We start from the raw sequence: 17040 nt of genomic DNA, 5'->3' as shown, positions 1-17040 counted from the left end.
GTTTTTAAGAATGACAAAAGGAAAAAAACAAACAAAACCCTCAGCAAGGGGACTAAAGTAGAACACTAGAACAAAGGAAAAGAAAGCAAATCTGAGAAATTCAGAAGAAACATAATTTTGGAAAACTATCTATTAAACAAGTTTGATAAAACAATTAATGAAAACTTTTGGCATCTCCAATAGAGTTAAGAGATAGCATAGCCTTCACTATAAAGTAACAGAGTAAAGTGAAAGGACAAGATGACATAAAAAGTAAATACAAAATCTAAAAAGAAAAAAGAAAAGAAGATCTTAACCCACGGTAGCAGAATTAAAACCTACACAAAAGGAACTATAGGTTAGAACTGATGATACAGAAAATCAAAACAGGATGTGGACAACAAACTTAACTGTCTTATTCCTTTGCACTATGGGAGAACCAAAGGGATAAAAACAGTGAGAGAAAAGTTAACAGCTAGCTCAAGCTCACATCTGAATGAATACTTATTATGTGCATTCAAAATGTGCCCGTCACTTCCTGTATCTAATTTAATGATCACAACAATGCTGCGGAGCAGGTAGTAACATCTAGATAAAAAGGATAGGAAACAATAACATATAGATAATTGGTACACTTAAAAACAGGCAACCACAAACTTAAGGGAATCAAAAACCAAAGCTACTATTGAAGAAAACCTGACAGCGCTACATAAAATACTCTGAAGCACTGTCCCGTGCAGTTTTGCAATGGTAAAAAAGTTCTGTATTAGTGCAACTAAATATGGTAGCCACTAGTCACATGACTGACTGCTCAATCCTTGAAATGTGGCTGGTATGAGTGAGGTACTGAACTTTTTATCCTAATCTTAAAGAGCTACATGTGGATAATGGCTACCATACTGGACAGCATAGAGTAGAACCAGTTACCGATATAAAGGAAAGAAACATAGATTGGCCAAAACAAAACAGAATAAACAACTGCTCTCCTCCCCCAACCAAAAGACAGTGGAACAGAGTTTGAAGGGACAGAGGTTATGACCTAAGAACTTGAAACACAGTCAAACTGTTGCTCAAATCACTGAAAAACCACAAATGCAAATTTAAAACTCAATAAACGGGCATATGAAGATATAAAAAGGACTGTCAACAAACACTGAAATGTTACAACCAAAATAAGACTTTAAGTCTACTTTCAAAACTGAATATAAAATTAAAAACTGTTCTCTATTCAATAAAACCCCCATTAAAATAAGACTTTTAGGAGATTAAAAAAAAACCAAAACGCCCCCAAACCCTGAATCTTTTATGCTGTCTCAAAAAGCATATAGAAAACAAAATGTTAAAACTAAATGGATGAGAAATCACATATACTAAACATTAATATCAAGAAGAGTAGACTGTAAGGCAAGAACAACTACTGGAGACAGGCGCCACAGTCACAAAGAAGATATAAATATATAAAACTGTACTACACACCAATGGAAGTTTTTTTTAAAAAAAATCAACACAATAGACCACAAATATAAGCAGAAACTACAAGAACATCATTTTGATCAAAATGCTATAAAAATCAGCAATTAATAACAAAGGCTTAAAAAGAAAAACCGTTTAGAATCTAAAAACTCAATTCTTAACTCTTGGGAAAAGAACTTAAAAACTCAAAGGCAACTTACAAATAGCAAAAAAAAAACTCACTTCCTTCACACAACAAAGGCTATGGAATGCTATCCAAAAATACACTCAGAGGAAAATTCAGAAAGTTAAATGCTTCTGTTATTATGTAACAAAGAACAGAAAATAAATTAACCGAGCATTTGAATAAAGGCAGAGAGGGGGGAAAAAACCAAGACCACAGGAAGGAGCTAACAGCAAAGAACTGATCTTTGAAATGACCAATAAAATAGAAAAACTGCTGACAAGATTGATCAAGAAAGAGAAGACAAATATAATGAAGACTGAGAAATGGATATTAACTCCTGATACAGGGATTTAAAAAGTAAGAACGCTTATTAAAATTCTGTATGAGTAAATTTGAAAATATGTACCTGATGGAAAATTTTCTACAGAACAGATGCCAATCTCAGATGCTTTTACCTTCAGTTCTAACAAATTTTAAACAAATTGATCCTTCCTTTAAAATCTTTAAACTTTTCCAGAGCACGGCAAATGATACTCTAAGTGTCCCAATTCATTTTCAGTTGTCCTACATCAAAATTAGTAGTGACCTTCTAAAAGTATTGCCAAACCAGAAATGAGATGTCTCACTACGACCAATTATTTCTTAACACTGTTCTGAAAGTGAATCCAGACAAGGAAAAGGAGTTAAGTATATAAAGAGGTGTCAAACTGCTTGCTGATGAAAGAAAGCCAACCTAGAAAATTAAAAACAATCAACCAAAACAATGTTAAGAGTTCAGAAAAGTGTTCAATTACAAAATAAATACCCAGAAACCAACTCATAAAATGACACTAACAAAAAAGATCTCATTCACATGACCAAAATATCAAGAATGTAGATAACATGTATGAAGAGATAAAATACTGGGATAAAAGAGGAATTCTGTGTTCCCTTAATACTGTAATGGCATTAATTCTCTCTGAAGGAATTTCCATTAAAAACCCAAGGTAGCAGAAGCAAGAAGAACTACAATCCTGCAGCCTGTGGAACAAAAACCACATTCACAGAAAGACAGACAAGATGAAAAGGCAGAGGGCTATGTACCAGATGAAGGAACAAGATAAAACCCCAGAAAAACAACTAAATGAAATGGAGATAGGCAACCTTCCAGAAAAAGAATTCAGAATAATGATAGTGAAGATGATCCAGGACCTCGGAAAAAGAATGGAGGCAAAGATCGAGAAGATGCAAGAAATGTTTAATGAAGACCTAGAAGAATTAAAGAACAAATAAAAAGAGATGAACAATACAATAACTGAAATGAAAAATACACTAGAAGGAATCAATAGCAGAATAACTGAGGCAGAAGAACAGATAAGTGACCTGGAAGACAGAATGGTAGAATTCACTGCTCCAGAACAGAATAAAGAAAAAAGAATAAAAAGAAATGAAGACAGCCTAAGAGACCTCTGGGACAACATTAAACACAGCAACATTCACATTATAGGGGTCCCAGAAGGAGAAGAGAGAGAGAAAGGACCTGAGAAAATATCTGAAGAGATTATAGTCGAAAACTTCCCTAACATGGGAAAGGAAATAGCCACCCAAGTCCAGGAAGTGCAGAGAGTCCCGTACAGGATAAACCCAAGGAGAAAGATGCCGAGACACATAGTATTCAAATTGGCAAAAATTAAAGACAAAGAAAAATTACTGAAAGCAGCAATGGAAAAATGACAAGTAACATACAAGGGAACTCCCATAAGGTTAAGAACTGATTTCTCAGCAGAAACTCTACAAGCCAGAAGAGAGTGGCATGATATACTTAAAGTGATGAAAGGGAAGAACCTACAACCAAGATTACTCTACCCAGCAAGGATCTCATTCAGATTCGATGGAGAAATCAAAAGCTTTACAGACAAGCAAACGCTAAGAGAATTCAGCACCACCAAACCAGCTCTACAACAAATGTTAAAGGAACTTCTCTAAGTGGGAAACACAAGAGAAGAAAAGGACCTACAAAAACAAACCCAAAACAATTAAGAAAATGGTCATAGGAACATACATATCGATAATTACCTTAAACGTGAATGGATTAAATGCTCCAACCAAAAGACACAGGCTTGATGAATGGATACTAAAACAAGACCCATCTATATGCTGTCTACAAGAGACCCACTTCAGACCTAGGGACACATACAGACTGAAAGTGAGGTGATGGAACAAGATATTCCATGCAAATGGAAATCAAAAGAAAGCTGGAGTAGCAATACTCATATCAGACAAAATAGACTTTAAAATAAAGACTATTACAACAGACAAAGAAGGACACTATATAATGATCAAGGGATCGATCCAAGAGGAAGGTATAACAATTGTAAATATTTATGCACCCAACATAGGAGCACCTCAATACATAAGGCAAACACTAACAGCCATAAAAGGGGAAATCGACAGTAACACAATCATAGTAGGGGACTTTAACACCCCACTTTCACCAATGGACAGATCATCCAAAATGAAAATAAATAAGGAAACACAAGCTTTAAATGATACATTAAACAAGATGGACTTAATTGATATTTATAGGACATTCCACCCAAAAACAGAATACACATTTTTCTCAAGTGCTCATGGAACATTCTCCAGGTCAGATCATATCTTGGGTCACAAATCAAGCCTTGGTAAATTTAAGAAAATTGAACTCGTATCAAGTATCTTTTCCGACCACAATGCTATGAGACTAGATATCAATTACAGGAAAAGATCTGTAAAAAATACAAACACATGGAGGCTACACAATACACTACTTAATAACGAAGTGATCACTGAAGAAATCAAAGGGGAAATCAAAAAATACCTAGAAACAAATGACAATGGAGACACGACGACCCAAAACCTATGGGATGCAGCAAAAGCAGTGCTAAGAGGGAAGTTTATAGCAATACAAGCCTACATCAAGAAACAGGAAACATCTCGAATAAACAACCTAACCTTGCACCTAAAGCAATTAGAGATAGAAGAGCAAAAAAACCCCAAAGCTAGCAGAAGGAAAGAAATCATAAAGATCAGATCAGAAATAAATGAAAAAGAAATGAAGGAAACAATAGCAAAACTCAATGAAAATAAAAGCTGGTTCTTTGAGAAAATAAACAAAATTGATAAACCATTAGCCAGACTCATCAAGAGAAAAAGGGAGAAGACTCAAATCAATAGAATTAGAAATGAAAAAGGAGAAGTAACCACTGACACTGCAGAAATACAAACGATCATGAGAGATTACTACACGCAACTCTATGCCAATAAAATGGACAACCTGGAAGAAATGGACAGATTCTTAGAAATGCACAACCTACCGAGACTGAACCAGGAAGAAATAGAAAATATGAACAGACCAATCACAAGCAGTGAAATTGAAACTGTGATTAAAAATCTTCCAACAAACAAAAGCCTAGGACCAGATGGCTTCACAGGCGAATTCTATCAAACATTTAGAGAAGAGCTAACACCTATCCTTCTCAAACTCTTCCAAAATACTGCAGAGGGAGGAACACTCCCCAACTCATTCTACGAGACCACCATCACCCTGATACCAAAACCAGACAAAGATGTCACAAAGAAAGAAAACTACAGGCCAATATCACTGATGAACATAGATGCAAAAATCCTCAACAAAATACTAGCAAACAGAATCCAACAGCACATTAAAAGGATTATACACCATGATCAAGTGGGGTTAATTCCAGGAATGCAAGGATTCTTCAATATACGCAAATCAATCAACGTGATACATCATATTAACAAATTGAAGGAGAAAAACCATATGATCATCTCAATAGATGCAGAGAAAGCTTTCAACAAAATTCAACACCCATGTATGATAAAAGCCCTGCAGAAAGTAGGCATAGAGGGAACTTTCCTCAACATAATAAAGGCCATATATGACAAACCCACAGCCAACATTGTCCTCAATGGTGAAAAACTGAAACCATTTCCACTAAGATCAGGAACAAGACAAGGTTGCCCACTCTCACCACTATGATTCAACATAATTTTGGAAGTGTTAGCCACAGCAATCAGAGAAGAAAAAGAAATAAAAGGAATCCAAATCGGAAAAGAAGAAGTAAAGCTGTCACTGTTTGCAGATGACATGATACTATACATAGAGAATCCTAAAACTGCCACCAGAAAACTACTAGAGCTAATCAATGAATTTGGTAAAGTAGCAGGATACAAAATTAATGCACAGAAATCTCTTGCATTCCTATATACTAATGATGAAAAATCTGAAAGTGAAATTAAGAAAACACTCCCGTTTACCACTGCAACAAAAAGAATAAAATATCTAGGAATAAACCTACCTAAGGAGACAACAGATAAAATGTACTTTAAAGAATGTTACAAGAGACAAGGAAGGACACTACATAATGATCAAGGGATCAATCTAAGAAGAAGATATAACAATTATATATGCACCCAACATAGGAGCACCTCAATACATAAGGCAACTGCTAAAAGCTATATAAGAGGAAATCGACAGTAACACAATAATAGTGGGGGACTTTAACACCTCACTTACACCAATGGACAGATCATTCAAACAGAAAATTAATAAGGAAACACAAGCTTTAAATGACACAATAGACCAGATAGATTTAATTGATATTTATAGGACATTCCATCCAAAAATAGCAGATTACACTTTCTTCTCAAGTGCGCATGGAACATTCTCCAGGATAGGTCACATCTTGGGTCACAAATCAAGCCTCATTAAACTTAAGAAAACTGAAATCATATCAAGCATCTTTTCTGACCACACTGCTATGAGATTAGAAGTCAATTACAGGGGAAAAAAAGTAAAAAACACACATGGAGGGTAAACAATATGTTACTAAATAACCAAGAGATCACTGAAGAAATCAAAGAGGAAATCAAAACATATCTAGAGACAAATGACAATGAAAACACAACGATCCAAAACCCATGGGACGCAGCAAAAGCAGTTCTAAGAGGGAAGTTTATAGCTATACAAGCCTACCTCATGAAACGAAAAATCTCAAATAAACAATCCAACCTTACACCTAAAGGAACTAGAGAAAGAAGAACAAACAGAACCCAAAGTTAGCAGAAGGAAAGAAATCATAAAGATCAGAGCAGAAATAAATGAAATAGAAACAAAGAAAACAATAGCAAAGATCAATAAAACTAAAAGCTGGTTCTTTGAGAAGATAAACAAAATTGATAAACCATTAGCCAGACTCATCAAGAAAAACAGGGAGAGGACTCAAATCAATAAAATTAGAAATGAAAAAGGAGAAGTTACAACAGACACCGCAGAAATACAAAGCATCCTAACAGACTACTACAAGCAACTCTATGCCAATAAAATGGACAACCTGGAAGAAATGGACAAATTCTCAGAAAGGTATAACCTTCCAGAACTGAACCAGGAAGAAACAGAAAATATGAACAGACCAATCACAAATAATGAAATTGAAACTGTGATTAAAAATCTTCCAACAAACAAAAGTCCAGGACCAGATGGCTTCACAGGTGAATTCTATCAAACATTTAGAGAAGAGCTAACACCCATCCTTCTCAAACTCTTCCAAAACATTGCAGAGGAGGGAACACTCCCAAACTCATTCTATGAGGCCACCATCACCCTGATACCAAAACCAGACAAAGATACTACAAAAAAAGAAAATTACAGACCAGTATCACTGATGAATATAGATGCAAAAATCCTCAACAAAATACTAGCAAACAGAATCCAACAACACATTAAAAGGATCATACACCATGATCAAGTGGGATTTATCCCAGGGATGCAAGGAATCTTCAATATACGCAAATCAATCAAGGTGATACACCATATTAACAAACTGAAGAATAAAAACCATATGATCATCTCAATAGATGCAGAAAAAGCTTTTGACAAAATTCAACACCCATTTATGATTAAAAACCCTCCAGAAAGTGGGCATAGAGGGAACCTACCTCAACATAATAGAGGCCATATATGACAAACCCACAGCAAACATCAGTCTCAATGGTGAAAAACTGAAAGCATTTCCTCTAAGATCAGGAACAAGACAAGGATGTCCACTCTCGCCACTATTATTTAACATATAGTTTTGGAAGTCCCAGCCATGGCAATCAGAGAAGAAAAAGAAATAAAAGGAATATAAATTGGAAAAGAAGAAGTAAAACTGTCACTGTCTGCAGATGACATGATACTACACATAGAGAATCCTAAAGATGCCACCAGAAAACTACTAGAGCTAATCAATGAATTTGGTAAAGCTGTAGGATACAAAATCAATGCACAGAAATCTCTTGCATTTCTATACACTAATGATGAAAAATCTGAAAGAGAAATTAAGGAAACACTCCCATTTACCACTGCAACAAAAAGAATAAAATACCTAGGAATAAACCTACCTAGGGAGACAAAAGGCCTGTATGCAGAAATCTTTAAGACACTGATGAAAGAAATTAAAGATGACACCAACAGATGGAGAGATATACCATGTTCTTGGATTGCAAGAATCAATATTGTGAAAATGACTATACTACCCTAAGCAATCTATAGATTCAATGTGATCCCTATCAAACTACCAATGGCATTTTTTACAGAACTAGAACAAAAAATCTTAAAATTTGTATGGAGACACAGAAGACCCCTAATAGCCAAAGCAGCCTTGAGGGAAAAAAATGGAGCTGGAGGAATCAGACTCCCTGACTTCAGACTATACTATAAAGCTACAGTAATCAAGACAATATGGTACTGGCACAAAAACACAAACACAGATCAATGGAACAAGACAGAAAGCCCAGAGATAAACCCACACACCTATGGTCAACTAATCTATGACAAAGGAGGTAAGGATATACAATGGAGAAAAGACAGTCTCTTCAATAAGTGGTGCTGGGAAAACTGGACAGCTACATGTAAAAGAATGAAATTAGAATACTCCCTAACACCATACACAAAAATAAACTCAAAATGGATTAGAGACCTAAATGTAAGACTGGACACTATAAAACTCTTAGTGGAAAACATAGGAAGAACACTCTTTGACATAAATCACAGCAAGATCTTTTTTGATCCACCTCCTAGAGTAATGGAAATAAAAACAAAAATAAACAAACGGGACCTAATGAAATTTAAAAGCTTTTGCACAGCAAAGGAAACCATAAACAAGACGAACAGACAACCCTCAGAATGGGAGAAAATATTTGCAAACGAATCAACGGACAAAGGATTAATCTCCAAAATATATAAACAGCTCATGCAGCTCAATATTAAAAAAACAAACAACCCAATCCAAAAATGGGCAGAAGACCTAAATAGACATTTCTCCAAAGAAGACATACAGATGGCCAAGAAGCACATGAAAAGCTGCTCAACATCACTAATTATTAGAGAAATGCAAATCAAAACTACAATGAGGTATCATCTCACACCGGTCAGAATGGCCATCATCAGAAAATGTACAAACAACAAATGCTGGAGAGGGTGTGGAGAAAAGGGAACCCTCTTGCATTGTTGGTGGGAATGTAAATTGATACAGCCACTATGGAGAACGGTATGGAGGTTCCTTAAAAAACTAAAAACAGAATTACCATATGACCCAGCAATCCCACTACTGGGCATATACCCAGAGAAAACCATAATTCAAAAAGACACATGCACCCCAATGTTCATTGCAGCACTATTTACAATAGCCAGGTCGTGGAAGCAACCTAAATGCCCATCGACAGACGAATGGATAAAGAAGATGTGGTACATATATACAATGGAATATTACTCAGCCATAAAAAGGAACGAAATTGGGTCATTTGTAGGGACGTGGATGGATCTAGAGACTGTCATACAGAGTGAAGTCAGAAAAGAGAAAAACAGATATCGTACATTAACACATATATGTGGAACCTAGAAAAATGGTACAGATGAACTGGTTTGCAGGGCAGAAACTGAGACACAGATGTAGAGAACAAACGTATGGACACCAAGGGGGGAAAGCAGCAGGGGGTGGTGGTGGTGGTGTGATGAATTGGGAGATTGGGATTGACATGTATACACTGATAAGTATAAAATGGATGACTAATAAGAACCTGCTGTATAAAAAAATAAATAAAATTCAAAAAAACAAAACAAGGCTTTGAATACATTTCAGGGAAGAGGAAAGCACCAAAATAGGAAATATTCAAATCTGTCTAACTATTTGAAATGGTAATTATTTCACCTTCTAATTATGAAAATAAAGCACCATTTAAAAAAAATTAACTTAGAAATCTTAGTATATGTTGTGGTAATCAGAATGCAATGCAATGTGTTACTTTTATTGGCGCACAGACACTGCAACATCTGATAGAGAATTTGCCAAGAACAAAAATTAATTGAAATCCAGCATAATTTAAAGACATTCCAAAAATCTTAGTGCAAATCCAAGCCACATTTGTTTAATAAAAAAACAAAAAACAAAGAAACAAACAAGCAAAAAAACCCAAAAAACCAATGCAATGGTTATGGAGGAAGTCCACTCTGAAAGTAAGGCTCTATTCATCATTATCTGTTAATCATAGAATATTAAAGTATTTTAAAAAATTCTTTTGGCTTGAAGACAGTTTGTAAATAAAATATTAGGGCTTCTATTTACTTTATCTCAGCCTTTCAAAATTTATTTTGTATGTGTTTTATAATGCATATATAAAACACTCCCACAAAAGTTCAGAGGCTATTGTCCTAAGCACTGGGTGATTTCTGAGTACTCTGCCACTAGAAAGTAAGCTCCATGAGGGCAAGGACTTTTGTTCACCAATGAAACCCAGGTGTCCTGGAACACCGTGGGGACCCAAAATTGCTGAATAAATTTGCTTGGCAAATCCATCACCTCAAAATGATAGAGGGCAAGGTACTTGCTCAACAGCAAGTATCACTGAGCAAGGATCCACTGAAGACACAGTGAGCAACTAAGACAGAGAGAATGGCCTTTGTCTCCAACTTTGGCAGAACTCCAGCATTACTGCTATCATCAGCAAATGGTTTATTTCCCAAACTAAGCTTATTTCTTTGTCTTATTTTCCATGTAGTTTACTTCTGCATATCAGAATGATTCTGTTTTAGACACTGGCATTGGAACCAAAGGGTCTTTAGTATGCTTTGTATGTCTCCCCCTTGTTTTAAACATTTATATGTATTAAACATTTATATGTACTACCTTCAAAAGTACATCAGTTTTGGGGCATGAACAAGAAGAAACTAGTGTCAACTGCAACAAAGAAGCCTTGCTGCTTCACAGATATAAAAGAAAAGAATCCAGGAGGCCAACCTATACTTCAGAAAAATTTTATCACACCCTTAGATGTCATGACACCGTGGCTAGCAAACTGCCGAAACAGAGAAAGGACACTATTTCCCCATGAGGCGATGCTGTTGGTAGGTTTTTGCTTGTTTTTGTTAAAAACATCAAGGGCATGGCCAAAAACTACTTTCTTATACTTAACAGTAACATACTGTTTTCTTTGCTTGCCCAATATCAACTCTTCAACTGTTCAGAAAATAATTTAGATTTATATGACTATTAATAAAAAATTGATTAAAATTCAATTCAGTGTGAGAAACCCACCAAACTCTTTTCTGGTATTTTGGTAATTCAGGCAGTCTGAGGAATAGACAAGAGAGAAATGGTACAGCCTAATAGTTAATTTTCACTAATAATACTCTCCTTTAAAAAAAAAAGATCATGGCAAGGGACTTCCCCGGTGGCACAGTGGTTAAGAATCCACCTGCCAACACAGGGGACATGGGTTCGAGCCCTTGTCTGGGAAGGTCCCACATGCCGCGGAGCAACTAAGCCTGTGTGCCACAACTAGTGAGCCTGCGCTCTAGAGCCTGCGAGCCACAACTACTGAGCCCGTGTGCCACAACTACTGAAGCCCACGCGCCTAGAGCCCGTGCTCCACAACAACAGAAGCCACCGCAATGAGAAGCTTGTGCACCTCAACAAAGAGTAGCCCCCGCTCCCTGAAACTAGAGAAAGTCTGCACGCAGCAACGAAGACCCAACACAGCCATAAATGAATGAATGATCATGGCAAAATTATACAGTCCAAATGCATACTATAACAAAACAAGCCAAGCAGTGAAAATCTACTGTCCAAATATTAATGGTTCCAACAATTATCTCCTCTCCCTTGTCCTCAGTTTTCTCACCAGCAAATATACTGTAATAGCATTATCTTAAGAAACATTCTCTTTCAGTCAAACGGGTTATTTCTCTGTTCTCCTTTACAGAAACACTCTTTGAAAGTGTTATCTATGATGGTTCCCTCAATTCCTTCCATTCCATTCTCTCCTGAACCTGATCCAATCAGAATTTCACTCTTCTACCTCTAACAAAACTGCTTACAAAGGTCTCAAGCAACCCTGGCCCCACGAAATCCTACGGTCAATTCTTAGTCTTCACCTAACTTGACCCGTCTGCAGCATCTAACACAGATGATAATTCCCTCCTTTCTGAAACATTTTCTTCACTTGCCTTCCACATACCACACTCTTTTGGTTTTCCTTCTGCTTCACTGGTCACTCCTTCCTAGTTTCTTATCTTTCACATCTCCAAAGACTTGGAATAAAAAAATGCATCAAGGCTGAATTCCATCTGAGTTCCCCACCATTCCCTATTCCCTTCCTCTGCTGCATTTTTCTCCCCAGAACTTAACACTATAGAACATACCATACACTTCATTTTTTAAAAAATAAATTTATTTATTTGTTTTTATGCTTGGCTGTGTTGGGATTTCGTTGCTGCGCTCGGGCTTTCTCTAGTTGCGGCGTTTTATTGCTTTATTTTCTGTCTCTACCCATTAGATTATTTCATGAGGGTAAGAATTTTTGTCTGTTTTGTTTAGTGTTGTATTCTCAGTGCATAGAACAGATCTAGCTTATTGTAGGAACTCAAAAAAATATTTGTTGAATGAGTGAATGAATTAATAAAAATAAAAGTGTAAACAGCAAGAGTCATCTTGTACTAGTAACTTAGCAGCCAGATACCCCAATAAGCAAATTATATACATTTCAGTTAATCCTTAAACAACCCTATGAGATCTCTGAGGCACTGTGGGGTGGGGTGTTAACATGCCCCAAACACAAACTACTAAGTGGCAGTGCCATGATTCAAACCCAAGTCTGTCCTCTTCAAAGTTAATGCTCTTAATCACTGCACGGTATTATTTTCACTGGAGTACTATTTCGTTGGTTTTGAACTAAATCCAACCCTGCTATTTGAAGAGTCAGCAATCAAGTTTCCTGTAGTTGTAAAATAATCTCCATTTTGTCTGTGAAGACAAACATTCGTTTAGTATCATCAACTTAGAAATTTTAATGGAGATTCTTAAAAAGGAAAGCATTCCACGTTGCCATTTTCAGTGATAACAGTATAAGTGAGAAGACACACTGCTCTCCTTCAAAGTGTTGATGGCAGAACTTCCAACTTCCTCTCTCCCATTTCTATTAAAATCTCAAGCCAATGGTTTCCAAACCTGGCTGAAGAGTCACCTAGGAGCTTTTTGTTTTCTGAAAACAAGATTCCCAGGCCCAACTCCAGAGCAACGAAACCAGAATCTCTAGGAAACAGGGCTCAGGAACCCAGTATTTTTTAAAGCTCTGCAGGAAGCCTTGGTGGTTAGCCAAGTGTGGAAAACACTGGTTAAAAGAAACCAAAGCTGGCAAGAAACTAGTACCTCTATCTGAGCATCTGGCTCACTGTTTAACAGTGACCAAGTCTCACTGGTACTGACCTTCTTGGAAAGAGGCACGATGCTGTTGGGTCGAACAAGCCTCCGTTTCTTACAGCTCAGCACAGGACGTGTCCGGGCTGCCACACAGGTGCCATCAGTTGATGAAGAAACTAGATTCAGTCTTTGCTTTTTATGCAATTGTTCCTCAGCATCAGAGTTGTCACCTGGAATGTGGTCTGCCAAGACAGGCTGAAGACTACACAAGGGGAAGGAAGAATATCCACTTCTCAGAAGACGTAAGGAAACAAAGCCTTTAATACTTGTTCAACCACCTCTACTTGCAAACGTTCACAGACACAAACATGTGTTCTAGAGCACACAGAGGTCACCTCTTGATGCTGATGTCTGTTAATCTAAGTGGGTATGCAGTATCTGTGCTTATTTTTAAGGTGCTCTTGGTGGATGTTACTCTACCATGTCTGAAAAATGCAAAAGTCAATAAGTGAACTCAGGTTCTAGTGATTAAGTTCTCTTCTACAACAAAAACATGAATTCTTAAAAGTCTAGAAAATTGCAACTGGTAAGAATATTTTTAATATATACTGAGAATCAGTTCTCCTGTGAAACTTGCCTATTAGGGATGTGTACTCATTGTTCACTTGCAGAAGGATTCCTTGATCTTTCATAAATACAGATTTACAGCCTTTAGGGATCTAATCTGTTCTACAGTAGAGGATTTTATGTACATATTTCTGAGGAATTCTACCAAGACAGGACCAATCACAACGATTCATAATAACTTTAGGACTTTAAATTTTTCTCCATGCTGAGTCGATTTTAGGCCACAGTAACTAACAGGAAAATACATTAGGAGGCTACTTAAAATATACTTGCTACAGTAGGAGGCATGCACAATATTATGAAGTGATAAGGTTTCTGCTTCTTTAAACCAGGGTTACTCCTGGCTAGGGATAACTAAGAGCCTCCAACCCATCTTTAACAAGCCTGCTGAGCATAAGAAGTATGCAGAAGAGATAAAACTTACGTATTAATGACTCCATTGACAGGTCTCAATGCTCCACATGATTTAGTAGACAATGACTCTGAAGGATGATCAGAGGCACCATGGTTTTCCAGTGGCTGAGAAACAGACTCAATCTTAATGAGAAGAAAAATGAAAATATATTATCAACATTTAACCAACAGCACCAGCCTGAAAAGCAGCACCATTTCATTTTAATGAAACACCTAAAATTTCTGATGACCAACTTGAAAAACAACTCATTTATGGAACACATTTAAGTGTTTCTTGGATTTGTGTCTCCTGGGCTGCAGTCCTCACAAATCCCAAATAAATGCATTTTTTGGCCTTAAAAAAACCAAAACCAAAATCACTTGTGTGATTGAGGAAAAAAGAAAATAATTAAAGAGAATCAGCTTTCGAGATTTTGCTTTGGCAAAATTTGGAGAATTTGCTTTGGAGGGAGGGGTTAGGAATTAAGATATTTAACAGACCAAAAGTAGTAAAGTGCCTCCTGACAGGGAAATGACCTAATGACTCCATGGAACAGAAGCACAGCAAAACAATTATATAGTACCAAGAGTCAAGTTTTCAACCTAAGGGTCAAGAAGGGTACATACGTTCAGTAGGAAGACAACTAAGAGGAAATTTAAATGTAGTTAATATCTGCTTAACTTCACAGTGTATGCTGGAAGCTTGTTTCCAGAAAACCATACTCTCTCTCACTCTCTCACTCTCTCTATATATGTATTTCACCCCTGTGATAAAAGAAATAGAAACAATAAAATGACAATGAATAATAATTACCTAATGCTATCAGGTAGTAACTTTGGACTACACAAATACAGTTGACCCTCAAACAACTTTTGGATTTGAAGTGCAGGGATCCATTTATACGTGGATATGTTTCAATAGTAAACACTAAAGTACTACACAGTCTGTGGTTGGTTGAATCGGCAGATGTGGAGGAACTGTGGATAGGGAGGGCTGACTATACATTATACGTGGATTAAATCCCATGTTGTTCAAGAGTCAATTGTATATGCTTAGACTATAAAATGAAAAAAGGGAGGTAGGAAAAAAATATGGAAAAGTTGGAATTTCACTATTTCAAAACAAATTATGTATTTACTAGGCTAAAAGGGGTAGGGGCAGCCATGAGATGTCAATCACATGGAGTGTCTGAGGTATTGGCAATAAAGCCACAGCTCAGTTATCCCTCGGCTCTGGGAGTTGTTGGAATATCACAGAATGGCTGTGGTCTTTGTCTCCTCCTTACACTCAAACTGACTTTGGGGTGTTCTGACGTCCCCTTTCCTGTAACTGCTACCAGTACATATCAAAGCCAATATTTTGAGGCTGAAATTCTATTTATCAGTATTGTTAAATTTCTTTTTTGATCTTTATACCCCCAAGGAGAAAACACCAAAGGATCTGAAGACCTGAGAACAGTCTCAAGAAAGGACAAGAGATTGGGAAGCTTATTTTAAAAATTTAATACAAATTATCCAAAAAGTTAGATCAGGGTATACAAATAGACAAGACACATGAGTAAATTACAATGAGTAAACACTGGGAAAGTGTTCTGTCTTCCTTGTTAGATACCCTGTACATGTACTGTTATATCTTGAACAATTGTATTAGTCAACACCACCAAAATTATGGTAAATTTGGCTCGTGTACTCATTGCCTTAAAAGCCACACTGATTTCCTCATGGAAAGTAATGTGTAAGAGTTATAAAGGTGTTCATGTCTTCTGACAAAGTATTTTACTCATCAAAATCTATCTTAAAGAAATAACTCAACAAAACATCCCCTCAAATCTTAACACACAAAGCTAGTCACTGCAATGATATGGATCAATAACCTAAATGCTCAACACTTGAGGCATAGTTATAAAATGTGGTACACCAAATCAGAATATTGAAGATAATCATAAAGGATATTTCCTCTTCCTTTACCCAGAAGAATATTTAAATATAGAAAATAATAGGTAGAAATGACTTTGGAAAGGGGCTAAATTCAAAATATTTTTAATACAATTGTGGTGACTAAAAATACATGCACACAGATAATGACAAGGTAAAAATAGTGTTAAAGAGGCAGAATAGAGACTTCACCGGTGGCGCAGTGGTTAAGAATCTGCCTGCCAATGCAGGGGACATGGGTTCGAGCCCTGGTCCGGGAAGATCCCACATGCCGCGGAGCAACTAAGCCCGTGCGCCACAACTACTGAGCCTACGCTCTAGAGCCCGGGAGCCACAACTACTGACCCCACGTGCCACAACTACTGAAACCCGCGCGCCTAGAGCCCGTGCTCCACAACAACAGAAGCCACCGCAATGAGAAGCCTGCACACCGCAACGAAGAGTAGCCCCTGTTCGCTGCAACTAGAGAAAGCCCACACGCAGCAACCATGACCCAATGCAGCCAAAAATAAATAAACAAATAAAATTTTTTAAAAAAAGAGGCAGAAGAGGACTCTTCCAAAGTTTTCTCTACATTTAGATAATATTTTTAACATTAAAAAAACCCCAGATAAACCCAATACCCTCCTGAATGCTAGTGAGGATTTACCATTCAGGGAACACCTCAAAAAGCCCAAACAAATATTATGGTATGACAAAGGACAAAAAGGTTTAAGATTCAGGCTGGTGTTAACTAGGAGATGTGTGACTCCA

General features: G+C 36.8%; 1 protein-coding gene across 4 annotated transcripts in view; it reads right to left on the bottom strand.

Annotated features, from left to right (window-relative positions):
• Positions 1-17040, bottom strand: part of KANSL1 (KAT8 regulatory NSL complex subunit 1) — a 185105-nt gene that overhangs the window by 32561 nt on the left and 135504 nt on the right. For all 4 annotated transcript variants that reach the window (XM_068530521.1, XM_068530520.1, XM_068530522.1 and 1 more), the window contains 2 exons: positions 14384-14496; positions 13399-13594 (listed from right to left, as the gene is read on the bottom strand). In XM_068530521.1, the coding sequence (XP_068386622.1) occupies positions 13399-13594; positions 14384-14496 (309 nt within the window). The remainder of the gene's footprint in view (positions 1-13398; positions 13595-14383; positions 14497-17040) is intronic.

Source organism: Eschrichtius robustus, chromosome 20 (genome assembly GCF_028021215.1).
Source record: "Eschrichtius robustus isolate mEscRob2 chromosome 20, mEscRob2.pri, whole genome shotgun sequence".
Classification (NCBI taxonomy): Eukaryota; Metazoa; Chordata; class Mammalia; order Artiodactyla; family Eschrichtiidae; genus Eschrichtius; species Eschrichtius robustus.
The sequence above is the reverse complement of the archived record's forward strand: the minus strand, read 5'-3'. Positions and strand labels throughout refer to the sequence as shown.